Source organism: Elephas maximus, chromosome 8 (assembly GCF_024166365.1).
Source record: "Elephas maximus indicus isolate mEleMax1 chromosome 8, mEleMax1 primary haplotype, whole genome shotgun sequence".
NCBI classification, from domain to species: Eukaryota; Metazoa; Chordata; class Mammalia; order Proboscidea; family Elephantidae; genus Elephas; species Elephas maximus.
The window spans coordinates 46,074,916-46,090,463 of record NC_064826.1 but is presented as its reverse complement, the minus strand read 5'-3'; the positions used below and the strand labels follow the sequence as shown (position 1 = coordinate 46,090,463).

Here is a 15,548-nt window from a genome sequence, read left to right as displayed (position 1 = left end):
CTAGATAATTGGACAGAGAAAAGAGAGTAATAAATAAGACCAGACTTATTTTATACTGATTTAAAAGCAATGTAAGTAAAACTAAAATAGAATTACACTATAACAGAAGCATTAATCTATCTGTCTGTCTATCTCACAGTTTAGGGGAGTGTCACGTTTTGAAAGACAAATATATGTTTTCAGAGGCACTAAAAAAAAAAAATAAATAAGACCAGACTTATTTTATACTGATTTAAAAGCAATGTAAGTAAAACTAAAATAGAATTACACTATAACAGAAGCATTAATCTATCTGTCTGTCTATCTCACAGTTTAGGGGAGTGTCACGTTTTGAAAGACAAATATATGTTTTCAGAGGCACTAGATGGCAGTAAAACCCAAACTATGCCTTGAGGCTCAAGTGACTTGAACATTAAAAGATCTGCAAAGGAAATATTTAGTCAAAGCAAGTTTTGTGTTCATTGATTCACATACATTTTGTGATTTAAGAGACCATTTATCATTTGAGTGAGGAATATCTGTACCAGCCAGGACAAAAGACCAAACGATAGTGAGGATTTTTATATTTTTTAATTGAAAACATTTACAAAGTTTAGGATATAGAAAAGAAACAAGGAGTTACAACTAGAATTAAAAGTTTCACTCAGAATAAATAGTTCAGTTTGATCAAAGTTGACTGAAACCATACAGTAACTAGTTTCCCACAACCCTTCTTCCTCTCTAGCTTTCATACCTTCCCCCAGCCTACCAGCCTCCTATGACTTCTTATTGCAGTTAACTTGAACCCCAAGCTGTCCCCAGGGCCCATGAGGTCGCTTCTTCTCCTCCCTGATCCCAGTCCTCACTTCCAGAGCGCTGCTCCTTCTCTCAGTTCCCAAAGCACACCAAACTTGTTCCCACCTTCTGCCAGGGAGCTCTTCCTTTCTCTGCTTGGCTAACCTCAGTGTGTCCCTGAGGTCTCAATGGAAATGGGAGGTTCTCATAGAGAAATTTTCTTCCTGATCCTTTTTAAAATTGTTTTTTCCATGTTCATCTCTCACACAGCAACCTATTCTTTATCTTTTATAGTATTTGTCATAATTGTAATCATACATGTACTTGCATACTTATTTGTAAAATGTCTGTCTCCTCCTTGGAAAAGAAAGTTACAAGAGAGCAGGGTTCATCTCTTTTTGTTCAACGTTGTACACAAGCATCATTGTCTAGCACTTCGGAGGTACTCCCTAGGTGCAGGAATCCCTGGGTGGTGCAATTGGTTAACGCGTTAGGCTGCTAACTGGAAGGCTGGAGACTGGAGTCCACTCGAAGGTGCCTCGGTAGAAAGGTCTGGCAACCTGAAAAATATCCATCAAAACTCTACGGAACACAGTTTTTTCCGACACACATGGAGTCGTCATAAGTTGGCGACTCGGCAGCAGCTGGTTACTAGTTCTCTAGGTGCAGGGAGTTCATATCCAAGGGACGCCATGCTCACAGTAAGCAATGTCTAGATGCCCCCTGGAGCTCAGGAACTCGGGGGCCCTGCTGATCAGTTAATTTTTAATGTCTAAATTTATTAATAGCCATGCCTGTATATGTGCAGCAACCTCTTATAAATAACATAGCAGAACACCATATTTCCACAGCACATCATTACTTAGATTCTGATAACTAGTCAACATGTCTAGATTTATTCTGTCTTTCTTTTAGACTATAAGCTTCTAAATGGTAGTGAATATCTCTGTATTTTTCCAGGGAATATTGTTTTGTGTCCTCAGTGCCTATACATAAAAAAAAAAAAAAAAAGTAGGTAAGAAATAAAATTTCCTTGTTTTCCTAATATACATGCTCCGTCAAAGCCCTCATCACTCTGTATTAAAAGTGCCAATGTGGCAAAGTGGTTAAGAGCTCAGGCTGCTAACCAAAATACCAGCAGTTCAAATCCCCCAGCCACTACTCTGTCCTGTAGGGTTGCTATGAGCTAGAATCGACTGGACGGGACACAAGAACAGCAATGATGTATCTGTATGTTAGCTCCCTCTATTAGATTATATGCCTAAGGTATCATTTCACTGTAGGTGACACTTACTGATGTTGTTGTTAAAAAAAAAAGTTGTTGTTAGGTACTGTCTATTCGGTTCTGACTCATAACGACATTATGTACAACTGAATGAAACACTGCCTGGTTCTGTGCCACCCTCAGAATTCTTCCTATGTTGGAGCCCACTGGTGCAGCCACTGTGTCAAACCATTTTGTTGAGGGTCTTCCCTCTACTTTACCAAGCATGATGTCCTTCTCCAGGGACTGGGCCCTCCTGATAACATGTCCAAAGTATGAGAGACGAAGTTTTGTCAGCCTCGCTTCTAAAGAGCATTCTGGCTGCACTTTCAAGACAGATTTGTTTGTTCTTCTGGCAGTCCACAGTATATTCAATATTCTTTGCCAACACCGTAATGCAAAGGCATCAATTCTTCTTTGGTCTTCCTGATTCATTGTCCGGCTTTCACATACATATGAAGTGATTGAAAACACTGCGGCTTTCTGATCACGTGTTATGTTTAATTTCAGTCTGGACAACCACTAGACAAAGAGATTGTAGAGGAGACTTAGGATGGATTGTTGGCATTGACAGCCTTTATGGGGATCTCCAACTCTGACATTTTCAGTTTGTATGACTCTGTGGCATTCCACAGAAAAGGCAACAGTGGGCGACCATACGTAGAATGTACTAAAACAGGAGTTGGCTAATAGGCATAAAGGTAAGTGAGGGGTCTAATCTATACTCTGGCACTAGTACATTCTATGTACATGGTGAGTAATTTAACATATATAATGATGGGGTTAAATAAGATAATTTCTAAATTCCCTTCTCAAATGTGATGACTTTATACCCTCAGGAATAACTACAATCAATAATTACGTGTCACTTTTAACCAGGGCATATACACCATCCAATATTATTTTATAAGGAAAGGAAACACTATCACTAAGGGGAAGAATTAGAATGTAAGTACAAAATGAAAGTCTGGAAGCTGAGTTGCTGGGACTTCTCATTCCTGGCCCTGTCACAGCTTCACCGTGTGAAGGGGCCAAATCACTTTATGTTTATGTGCTGACACATCCCTGTCTGTTAAAGTAGGGGAATGCTACTTTCTGCCTCACAGAGATGTTGTGAAAATTAATTAGTTCATTTTTACCAAGACCTACAAGTGCCTTGGTGAGGTGCCCCGGCAGGTGTCATTATTCATCCTGAAGCTTCCTTATAATGATGGGTTCCACCAGCTGCTGCTTCTTCGAGTTGGGGGAAAAGATGTCCTCCGTGTGGATTTCTCCTTCCACATTCTTGAAATCTCTCCTCTTGCTTCTTGCCTAATGTATACCATTTCCTCTCCATCTACAGTACATAGCAAGTGCTACATAAGAGTTGTTTAACAAATAAATATTCATTGCTAAGCAGTTAAATTGTTATTGCCATTAGCATGGTTCCCATCACTGCTCTCACCAGGTACTTTTCCTCATAGTACCTCATGCCTTCTGATAGCTGTTCATACACATTTCAGAGACTCTGTTCGCCCCTGTCCTTCGGGATGACCTGTCTGTCTACGAAGTCCTTGTTGTTATCATTAGGGCAAAAACCCTTCGAGCAAACTATATATATTTATAGCTTTTCACTCTTCCCTGCCATGAGTATTGTCTGTGAGTTCTGTGAGGCCATTGCAATGAATTATCAAACCCAGCAAAGAAGCAGAGAGTGCTGTGGGAGAGACGGTTGGTGTCAGAATTGGTAAAGATGGTGGACAGAGAGGCTTGTCTGACCTCCATCTCATAGGAATCAGCCTTGGGCTGTTGATCTTGATTCCCCTTCCCCCTTGTGAAGTTAGAGGAGGTCAGACACCACCCCACGCCGATTTTACACAGCCCATAGTGACTGTTACAGATTCGGTTTCAGGTGTTCATGTCCTTTGTCTGTAAGATGAGTACCAGGCTTTTTCCATTAAATAAATTGAGGTGGCCTGTGGCTCCTAGGACAGGAGTCCTTTACATTCCTCCAAGCAGGCTAGAAAGACCAGGGCTGGGAAAAAGCATGTTGCTGTGTGCCATCAAGTCGACTCCAACTCATAGCGACCCTACAGGACAGAGTAGAACTGTCCTATGGTTTCCTAGGCTGTAACCTTTATGGGAACAGATTTCCAGGTCTTTTCTCTCACAGAGTGGCTGGTAGGTTTGAACCTCTGACCTTCTGGTTAACAGCTGAGTGCTTAACCATTGTGCAACCAGGGTTCCTTTAGGAAAAAGCATACTTCAGCTCAGTTGGACAGAGGGTCACGGTCAAAGACCTACAGACACAACTGGAGAAAAGCAAGCTCTTGAGGGAGCCATGAGCACTCTGTTCATGTACTAAGGGTGTGCATGAATTGCTAATGGTGAAGAGCTCTAAAGAGGTAGGCCATCAGAAAGGGGCACAAAGACTTCGCGTTGGAGGAGACCTTCATTAAGAAGACTCTGAGCTATGAACAGAAGTAAAAAAAAATCACACTTTGGGGTAGAAATGAGAGGGTGACTCTTAGAGACTGTCTCGTACAATTCACTCATTTCACAGGTGTGGGGACTGCCAACCAGGGAAAGGACTTATACAGCTCCTTAGCCTTAGAACTGAATCTGTTGTTGGGTGCCATCAAGTCGATTCTGACTCATAACGACCCTATGTGACAGAGCAGAACTGCCCCACAGGATTTTCATGGCTGTAATCTTTATGGAAGCAGATTGCCAGGTCTTTCTCCTGTGGAGCAGCTGGGTGGATTCAAACCACCAACCTTTCAGTTAGCAACCGAGCACTTAACCGTTGTGCCACCAGGGCAGAACCCACCATTTCCTGACTCAGCCCTCTGTTGCTAGAGTTGCTGGGTTACTGAGAGCACCATCGTCACTGTTGGGACTCACAAGGAATATCTGCTTTCTTTGCTTAATGCAGAAAATTCTGGTTGTCATGGATGGCAGGCAAAGACTAGAAGACCACAGGTCAGACAGCTAGCATGGCAGCTTAATGTAGGCACCACAGATCTTGTGGCAGAAAAATTCTCTCTTGGTGATTATAATTAACATTGAGAATTTGTAGGATACTAGATATTCTGGGATTTTTAGGTAACATTAATCTGTCCATATAAGAATGTATCCTATTATTTGATTTTCCTTTCTCCTGAACTTTCTTATAATAAACTGAGATCTGAATACATGCAAGACAGGAGAAAGCTTCTGAACTATGGGACATGACCCTAAACAAATGTGATAAAGGTAATCCGGATCCTTCATAATATCTCTTCAGACCTAGGCAGAAAGCACATTACAGAGTTAACAATACAAAAATTTCAATGAGCCACCCCAAATGGCCTTTCTTTCTTCCTTGACAGAGAACAAAACAGAGAACTTTGGAATAATCCTGGTCTAGCTACTGATCGGTCTTGGGAAAAATCAAATAACTTCCCCATGTCTTAGTCCGCATCTTAAACGGAGGCAGTGGGATCTGTAGGTTAAAGAAGACGTTAAGAGACATGTCAACCAATTATACTGGCTTGTGTACTGATTTCACAGAAATGATAACACATTTTATGAGACCAACAGGGGAATTTGAATACCGACCATATATTTGATAATAAGAAATTATCATAATTTTCTAGGTATGACAATGATATTGCACTTCATTTTTAATTTTTTTTAAAGATGCATACTAAAATATTCACAGATGAAATCATATGAATGTCTGGGATTCACTTCAAAATCAGCTGGTGGAGAGTGTGAGCGAGCATGTACAAGAAAAAAAGTTTGTCGTGAATTGATAATTGTTGGAGCTGGGAGATGAGCATATAAAAGTTTAGTGTACTATTCTTTTTAATTTTGTATGTCTAGATTTTTCCATCATGAAAAGCTGAACGAATGAATGCATAAGTAAACAGATAGATAAATGTGGGGCAAAAACAACCACTAGTCCCTCAAACTCACAGTAAAATTTTGATTTGAGGACTACAAATAAAAGAATGGCTGTCTTTTCTAGGTAAACTAAGGTTCTATTATTTTTCTGATAATTCTAATTAGTAATGATAATAAAGACCAAAATTCTGAGCAAGTTCACTAAGGGCTTCAAACACATTGGATCATTCTTCAAACAGAAGGAATTTCCTGTAATTTACAAAATACCTTCTCAATGGAGAATGAATTATATTTACCTGTGAAAAGAATCTTAATAATCCAACATAGCTATATGTACAGAGTACAACCAAATCTCAAATATCTGATAAAACTCCGGGAACAGTGTTGACAACTGATAAAGCTTAGAGGGAATGCAGAATTTCTAGAAAAGTTTTATTTTCTGTAGAAGTAGAAATGGAAATAGATGTAATTTGCTTTAACACAATGCTGGAAACATATTAATATATTTGGTATGTGAAAAGCAATAGTCTGTGGTTTGTACCAGATGAAATTATTTTATTATGTTCTGCAGTCCTGAAAGACCAGCATAAATTTGGTTAAGTAACAGCAGTGATGTTCTCAATATCAAAATAATGCATGAGAAATGGATATGCAGGAGAAGGCCAATGTTTCTTTGACTTGGTTGAAAAAATTTAACAAAATATTCAGTAATGTAAATGCTTTGCAAGAAGACTTTCAAAAGATAATGTTAAGATGCACATAATAATGGAAAGAAATAAATAGTATTGAGGATGTTTAAAGAATTCTTCCTTAAAAAAATGAACATGTATATTTCTCAGTGAAGAACCCAGTAAGAACTTTTCTTAGTTTGTTGTTACAGTAGTTGGAAATGTCATTGAAAAATTTCCTCCCTCACTAAATTTGTTTACCTGCAAAAAGCTATAGCCTCCTCCAACCCCATCCCATCACTCCAGTCCTTCCACAATCTTCTTGCCCTCTTTTGAGCTTATCTCCTTTCCTAAAACTTCCTGCAAACATTAAATAGCTTCCACACTGTGGCTAAAACCACCTGGCTTCCAACTTATTGTAGTTAATCTTTAAAGACGGTAGTATCGGCTAGGTCATTAGGGTTAGCAGAAGGGAATGGATCATCTTCAAACTGTGACTTAAAATAGCCAAGTCACACCTGAGCCTACCAGTGGCAGTTCCCCCTCCCAACCCTTTTCTCGATGGCATTGCGTTACCTGCCCTTCCATTGACTCACCCTGGTTCTCAGGTGACATTTCAAGAATCCATGCCACCTTAGTCACCTGTTATTTTTAGGTTTTGGGTTAGTAAAGAGGAGGAGACAGATTCAGATCGAAACCAAAACAACCAAACTCATTGCTATTGAGTTAATTCTGACTCATAGCGACCCTATAGGACAGAGTAGAACTGCCCCATAGGGTTTCCAAAGAGTGGCTGATGGATTTGAACTGCCAATCTTTTGGTTAGCAGCCTGAGCTCTTAACAACTGTGCTACAATTGATTTTGGCATCTTCCTATCTTATTTTTCAAACTCTCTCAAGAACTCCTGACATTCTCTCTTCTTATTTCTCCTAGAACAGTATCTTAGGTCAGAGGTAAATATGCAATATTACTATAGTGGTTACACCCATGGGTTCTGGGGCTGGACAAGCTGTATTTTTTTCCCAGTATCTTACTGAAACTATTCTTTTGAAGGTCACTGATTACCTTCTTAGTGAAAAGTCCACTAAATTTGTTGTGAAAAGTTTTTCTTTATGGCTCTCTGTAGCATGGTCACTGATGACCTCCTCTCCTTGGTCTTCTCACTTGAATTCTGGATTCCATACTATTCTAGTTCTTCTCGTACCTTCGTGACTGCACCTCTTTGGTTCCTATGCTAGCCATTTCTACTTATTCTGCTACTAAATATATATATGCTGTATTATCATTTAGAGCTTCAGTGAGGAATGGGCTAGGAATGTTCTAAGTGTTAAGAGATGGGAGATGGTATAGATGGTTTTTAAATATTTTCCTGTGGAGAGCTGATTCAGTTTTACCACATAGCTATCATCTCTATGCTAATGCCTCCAAAGTTTATTAACTTCACCTGGGCTCAAATCTTCACATCTATGTCAAATGGGTGTTGCCATTTGTATTTCCATCCATCACATTTAATTCAGCATTATTTAATTAAATTCAACATATCGTCCCTCATGGAATCAACTTTAGCTTTCTCTCTGCACTTCTCACCACTCTCTCAGGCTTCAAACTTTAGAGTCATCTCTTGATATATGGAATGGATAGGGAGAAGTTGGTGATTGAGTTTTAACAATTTTCCTTTGAAATGTCCTGTAATAGCTGCCTCAGGTCCTCCATGCTAGCTGTAGCCCAGACCCTTGTTATTTCATAGGTTATTATTATAATGCCCTTGCCAATTTCTCTTAAAACTTGAATCTCTCTGTTCTCCCAATTTTTTTTTTTTTTGGAAGAAAACCATAGTTTGTTTTCCCTATAAGTCAAAACTACTTTGCCTCATTCAATGCTTACTATAAATTAACACAATTCTAATCAACATTTTTACACAGTTTCTAGACACGAGCCCTCTGCTTTAACCAGCAACTCCTCAGCCCCTCACAGGCTCATGTCCACGTGTCCCTACCTTGCTCATGTTGTTACCCTCATTTAGAATGTTCTTTCCCTGACCCACCTAATTCCTATCCATCCTTTGAGGCTAGGGCTTATGTTTTCCATGAAACTCTCTCTGGCATTCAATACCATCTCCCATGTCTCCACACTTACAGTATTTCTAGCCCATTCCTCAGTGAAGCTCTAAATGATATACAGCATGTATTATTTTAAAGTTATTTCTTGGGTATGCTTCTCATCTTCCCTAGATTGTAGCCTCCTCCAGGGTAGGAACTTAAGGTAGCGTCCTACAACTGCCACGTTAAGCTAAAATGTGACTTAGAGAGAATTCCTAGTCTGACTTAAGTTGTAGACTGACGATAAACTTGAAGTATGATTAACAAGTGTAATTACGTGGTTAACTCATAAAAATAATAAAAACAAATATTTACACTTTTATAAACCTTTATAATGTCCCTTATACTTCCATGTACATTTATTTAATTTTCATATGGCAAAAAGGATCCCTATTTCTCAGATGAAGAAATTGACACTTGGGGACATGAAATGACTTACTTAGACCTCACAGTACTGAAAAACCTGAGTTGCCCACTATATCACAATGATTTTCATGTATTTTTTTCCCCAGGAAGATCTAACTTAAGTAACGTATATGGCAAGGAAAGGAATAGAGACTATGATTGTATCTAGTCCAATTCATTTAGGTTTTTACATAGCCATGTCTGGAGCAAGGTGTGACATATCTTGTGTTTAGTCTCAATGTTCCCTTCTCACTGAAAAGCACCAGCTTCTACCCAGTTCTGAAACTCAGAAACCAGGGAGTCATCTTCAACCCTGCCCTTTCCCTCACCCTCCCACGTCTATTTCATCATCAACCTCAGTCATTTTCATTATCATGGGCTTGAATCTCCCCTCTTCCCTTCTTTTCATCTCTGCTGCTGGCACCTTAGTCTAACCTGCCAGCATTTCTTGCCTCGTAAGAGTCTCCTTACAGCTACTTTTGCCCCCTCCAATTTGTTCTCCAGTTAGAAGAAGCTTTTCTGAATGTAAATCTGATCGTATCTTCCTCCCCAAACACTTTAACAGATGTTTCAGTGATCATATAATAAAACCCCAAATCTTCAACACAACTTAAAATGTTCTTCATGGTTTGACACCATCTCTTACCTCTCTCTGCCTGGGTCTCTGCCTGACCTACACATTCTGTATCTCAAATGTGCCTGCTTTCTCCCACCACACACTGGTATCCTTGCCCAGGAGATTCTTATCCTTAATTTTCACCTAGTTAACTCCAATTCATCCCTCACATTTTATCTCAATTACCCTTTCTCAAGGAAGCATTCCTTGACCTCCTTAACCAAGTCATTCTCCCCATATATAATCTCATAGGAGGATGTACCTGTTCTTTTTCACTTACCCCAGTTATAATTTCATATTTACTTCAGTGGTTACTGGAGATTTATGGTTAATACATTCCTCTTTCACTAAACTAAAAGCACATCACATAGGCTTAGCACATAGTTAAAAGCTTCAAATCTATTTGTTTAATGATGCTAAATGAATGAATGATCTCCACTGATGGCTACTGCTCATTTCAGTTTGATAACTGATTTGATGCCGATTTGTGGACAACCAACTTCAGTTGATTCTTAGCGCCATTGTGTCAACAATACTGGGCTTCCAGCCTTGTGGTCATATGGTGAGTGAGTGAGTGGACAAGCCTGTACCTGGCACAATGTCACAGTCATTCTTAACCCCTATTTAGCACAAGGCTTTAAGTTGTCAGCAATCATGTTTGTTTACAGCAATGAGCTAGCTACAAACTGAAATTCTCAATTTAAGGATTAGGGGACAACATAAACATTGAATTTTGAAGAGATTTCCAGATATTGAGACAATAATCAAGAAAACGCCACATTTAAAATGTAACTGAATATAAGTGTAGATATAACATAGGTGTGTTAACTTGTATCTGGGATAAAGTGTTCTGAAAGTGGTGTGTGGGTCTAATGACCTTTGGCATATGGGAGAGCATGATAAGAAGTGGGTCTGGCTTGGGATCCATTCAGGCACATTACTTTCTGAATTACCCAAAGGGTCTTGCTATAAGGCAGTGTCACCTTTAAGACCATTGTACGACATATAGTATAGTAAACATACTGCACCCTTTCAATACAGTAACAGGAAGAAATAGATGCTCATCAGATTTTTCAAATATCATTTGAAAGGGTCATCATTCTTGTGGGTATGTGCAAGGGACAATTAAAAGATCAATAAAAAATGAGGAATAATTACTTTTCTTGAGTAAAAGACCCAGGGTATAATGACTAAAAATGACTAGCTGGAGTAAATCTTAGAATGTTGCTTATTTGCAAAATGATATCTAGTAGCTGGATAATAATTCATAGAATTCATAAAGACTTAAAAGATTCCTGCCTTAATGGAGTTTTTTTTCTTTTTCTATTTTACTTATTAAGATCGCCTTAATAATTCATGCACGGCAATACCTTTAATGAGCAACAAAATCTCACGTATCTCATTTAAACTTGGCAACTCTGCTGACAGTTAATATAGTCACATACCTCTGAGCCAGCAATTGTACAGCAGCCTTAGGCTGTTAGTAACTGAAACCATTCCATTTATGAGAATCTCAAGAAAAGTTATGCCCTAGATGAATGGCTGAATTTCATGGTCATTTGCTAGGAAGATTTATTCATTCTTCATTTGTGAGGAGGCGACAGAACAATAATGAGCTCAAGCTCTAACTCCTGCTCCACACGCTGCAGAGCTTCTTTCGCTTCTTTCTTAACAGCAGCAGTTGATCACCATTTTCTTGGAGGGAAAGGAATCTCTACCAACATTTTAGAGCTTTCCTGTGGTTGGCATTTACTTTAGATGGTGAAAGAGAGATTACCAGGCAAAGTTAACCCTCTGCTTTACTCAAAACAGGGGTGCAAAATGCACAGACAATTTAGATTTAATTTCTTTACCAGCATTTACTAGGCAATTTTATCAAACCACCGTCATCTTTTACTGATACAATGGATGGAGCATTTACAACTTTTTTTTCCACATAAAAGAATGCTCAAGGAGATAATTCTCAAGATGCTTTTCAAAATAAAATTTCAAAAACTGACATTAATTTTATTTGCTACATACATTTATACGACAACACTGCTATATTTACAGTACACAGATGGACAGAAAATATACTTCATTTATATCTATTTTGCATCCAGTGGTCCTATTTTAAATGAGTTGCTCTTAGCATATCTGAATTAAGTTGGAGAAGCTCAGTGATCCAGCTACTGTTTTCTTGCATATACCACTCTTTGCAAATATTACTGTTAAAAGTCAATCAAGGCCTGGGTTCGGGGAAAATAGAACAATGTCACCACAAAAATTCGTTTTCCACTGTTCCTAAATTCTGACATGTCAATGATACCACATTTTTATTTCCTACATGCAGAGTGCATCCATACCTGGTGTAAGGAGGGAGGGGCAGAGTAATTCTGGTCCACTTGTTGAAAGTATCTGACACCAGGATCCGCTGCAGATGATAGCGACTGCATTCAACATTGGTAGGCAGACAGTCCCTTACCAACGGGTGCCATGACAGTCCAAGATCTACCGAGTATTCCAATTCAATAGCTGAAATAGAAAGCATTATTCTGGATATAAATACATGTCTGTAGATCCAGGAATCATAAAAACTTCTGTTTTCATTTCAATTTGGTTTCTCCCCAATTTATATTTCTTAGTTTGAAATGTTTCCTGGTTTGATTTTTCTCTCTATATATTAGTAGTTGTTACTTTTAACTTCTTTATTGAAATTATTTTTCCTTTAAGGGGAGATGACCAAATGAAACATAGAGTAAATTTTTCTGAATCACTCCTTGTAATGAGAAACTTAGAACAATCATGGAAAAATTATTGCATCGTAGATTTAAAGCAATATCTGTAATAGTTGTAATTTATATATCCCACCCAAAAAAATCACCAAGCCCATTGCTGTTGAGTTGATTCCTACTCATAGCGACCACCTAGGACAGAGTAGAACTGCCCCATAGGGTTTCCAAGGAGCAGCTGGTGGATTCAAACTGCTGACCTTTTGGTTAGGAGCCATAGCTCTTAACCACTGCACCACCAGGGCTCTAATTTATATGTAGTTAGAATTTAACACAATAGTTATAGAATATATATTACATAAATATATGTTACATAAATTGTATATAATTCAACATCATAATAGTTATTATTTAATATGTCTACTAATTTTATGGTTTACTTGCAAGTACAGATCGTATTAATCACAAATTTTAATGATTTTTTAAATAGTTGAAAAAATTGAGTAGTCTTCTCAAAATTGGGCCATTCTATAGTGATTCTGACGAACTAGTACCAATTTTGCTCCTGGTAGGTGAAATTTCCTAGAAATTGTAAAATCTCTTTGCTTACATATCTTTTTCTGCTATGTTATGAGATATACTGTTATCAGAGGGAGGAAGGAGGTGGCTAAAGGTCATAGAATTCATGCCAGTGCATGCAACCAGGGTGTGGGTTTATGGAAAGATACCTCTTTTCTTTCTCATCTTCTGAAACATTCAACCTATGCTCCTTGTCTGATATTTCTCTTTTACTACTCCCTTCTTAGGAGTCCTGGTGGCTTAACAGTTAAGTGTTTGGCTGCTAACTGAAAAGTTGGTGGTTTGATCCCACCCAGTGGCTCTGTGAAAGAAAGACCTCGCAATTTGCTCTATAAAGATTATAATCCTTGAAAACCCTATGTGGCAGTTCTACTCTGTCACAAGGGATTGCTATGAGTCGGAACTGACAACTCAATGGCACCCAACAACAACACTCCCTTCTTAATGTTTTATAAACTGGCTTCAGGCCCAACTTCTCTACTGAAATTGCTTTCTGTAAACCCATGGTTCTTAATGCTGGCTGCACACTGAAATCACCTGGGTATACTTAAAAACTGCTGATGCTTGGGTCCCACCCCCAGAAATTCTGATTGAACTCTTCTGGGGCACGGCCACAGTGTCAGGAGCTTTAAAGCTCCCCAGGTGATTCTCAAGTGCAGCCAGCGTGCAAAGCCACTGGCGGCTCTAAGGTTATTAACGGCTTTGTCTAGTTAAGTACAATGGCCTGGTCTCAGTGTGCATTCCACTTGTCCTCCCTATCCCACTGGACATTATTGATTATTCCCTGATTCTTGAAACTTTCTTTTATTTAGGGGACATAATTCTACTCTTACTCTCCTATGTTACTCTCACTCTGACTCCTTTGCTAACTAGTCCAGCAACAGGCATTCTTCCAGACTCTGTGTCTGGCCTTCCGCTCTATATGTATGCTCTTAGGGTTTCAATGATTACTCCCAATTTTAGTCTCAAAATTTGATTTTATTCACTCAACAAATGTTTATTGTGCTGGTTGCTGGCATTATAGTGATGAACAGTGGGAACAAAGTTCCTGTTTTCTATACTCTATCTCCTCCTCATTAAAGAACTTCTCCACTTAGATCTACTTTCACCTAAGCCAAAAAAGAAAAAAAAAAACCATCATTTCCCCTCACAAATAAACATCTCTTTTTACATACCAATTTTTTTCAATGGCAATGTTTACACTAATTTTATGGGTTCAAAAGTCAGAAGCATTTTACTTTTCCCTCTCCTTTACCCTCTTATGTTCAACCTGTCCCCTAGTCCTCAGACCTGTTGCTTCTTTCTTTCTTTCATTTTTTTGTTTGCATTACCTCATGTTAATTTTATCTATTCCATTTCTCTTCATGTCACTTTGGTTGAGGTCTTCATCACTTCCTACAGGGATTGTCACTGCAGCTTCTTTACTGGGATTCTTTCCTACCCCCTTCATCAGCTCCCAGGCACATCTCCCTAAAATATACTGAGTTACTCTCCTGCACTTGTACCCCTCCTGTTCACAAACCTGGCCAAGCACAAACTCCTGTGTCTGCCTTTTAAGGCCCTTCATCATTTGTTACCAACTACAACTAGCCACTTTTCTCTTTCATTTTACTGTTCAGTTTAACCTCTTTGCAAAGGTTGAGCTAGCCTACGGTAGAAAGTACATGCGTCCGGGTTTATGAGCGCAGGGTTTCAGTCATGGCACTGCTGCTGGTTGACTGTGTGATAACCTGCCACCTTGGGCTCACACTGGCTTCCTATGATAATGAGGGATTAGGCATCTAGGACCTTAAAGTCCCCTTCTGTTTTCAAAATCAGTACTCATTCCTCTGCCCTGTTACATGCAAAAGCTGCCTGGTCAGCCAGTCTGCTCATGGCTTCACCCATGGACTGGGGGAACTGCCATCTCTGCTTCTTGGCTTGTGCTACCAGCTCAGCTTGAAATGCACCCTTCAAATCCACTCCATCTACCCTTCAAATCTGATACAACCATCAAGATCCACTTGAGACTCAGCTTCGTTGTGAAATCTTCCCTAACTACTTGGATTGGCTGTCCATCGGTCATGTCTCTTTCCTTTGAACTCTCATTACTTTACTCCTCACTGACATGCCATATAGCATTTGATTCAGTCATTTATTAGACTCTCACTTTTTGAAGTATCTCCTCCACTAGACTATCACCTATTGAAGGCAAGATATCTACCTTTACTTTTCCATCTTCTTTTCCAAGTTCCACCCCCACCGACTAGTTTAGTGTTGACGGACTGATTGAGTCTGTAGTAGGAAGAGTACTTCTTGGTTTCTCCCTGACATATGTCCATTAAGTTCAAACTAATGGAAATATGAAAATCCAGATTCTGCAGGAGCTTGGAAATAACCAAATTTCTCAGATTTCACCTTCCCAGAGTCTAAAATGAACAAGGCCCTTGTGAGCATTCTAGTTTGGGTCTCTTGGAAGAAGAGTGGTATGGAGGGATGAAAGACAAGAGGCCCCTAAAATTTTGACGGGCCTATATATTCAGGTGAGGGGTCCAAGAGTGTAATGATGTCTGTTTGCATTTCTC

General features: G+C 39.1%; 1 protein-coding gene across 2 annotated transcripts in view; it reads right to left on the bottom strand.

The window, feature by feature from the left end:
- RELN (reelin) overlaps nucleotides 1–15,548 on the bottom strand; it is a 526,658-nt gene that overhangs the window by 41,798 nt on the left and 469,312 nt on the right. For both annotated transcript variants that reach the window (XM_049893075.1, XM_049893076.1), the window contains exon 46: nucleotides 12,040–12,208. In XM_049893075.1, the coding sequence (XP_049749032.1) occupies nucleotides 12,040–12,208 (169 nt within the window). The remainder of the gene's footprint in view (nucleotides 1–12,039; nucleotides 12,209–15,548) is intronic.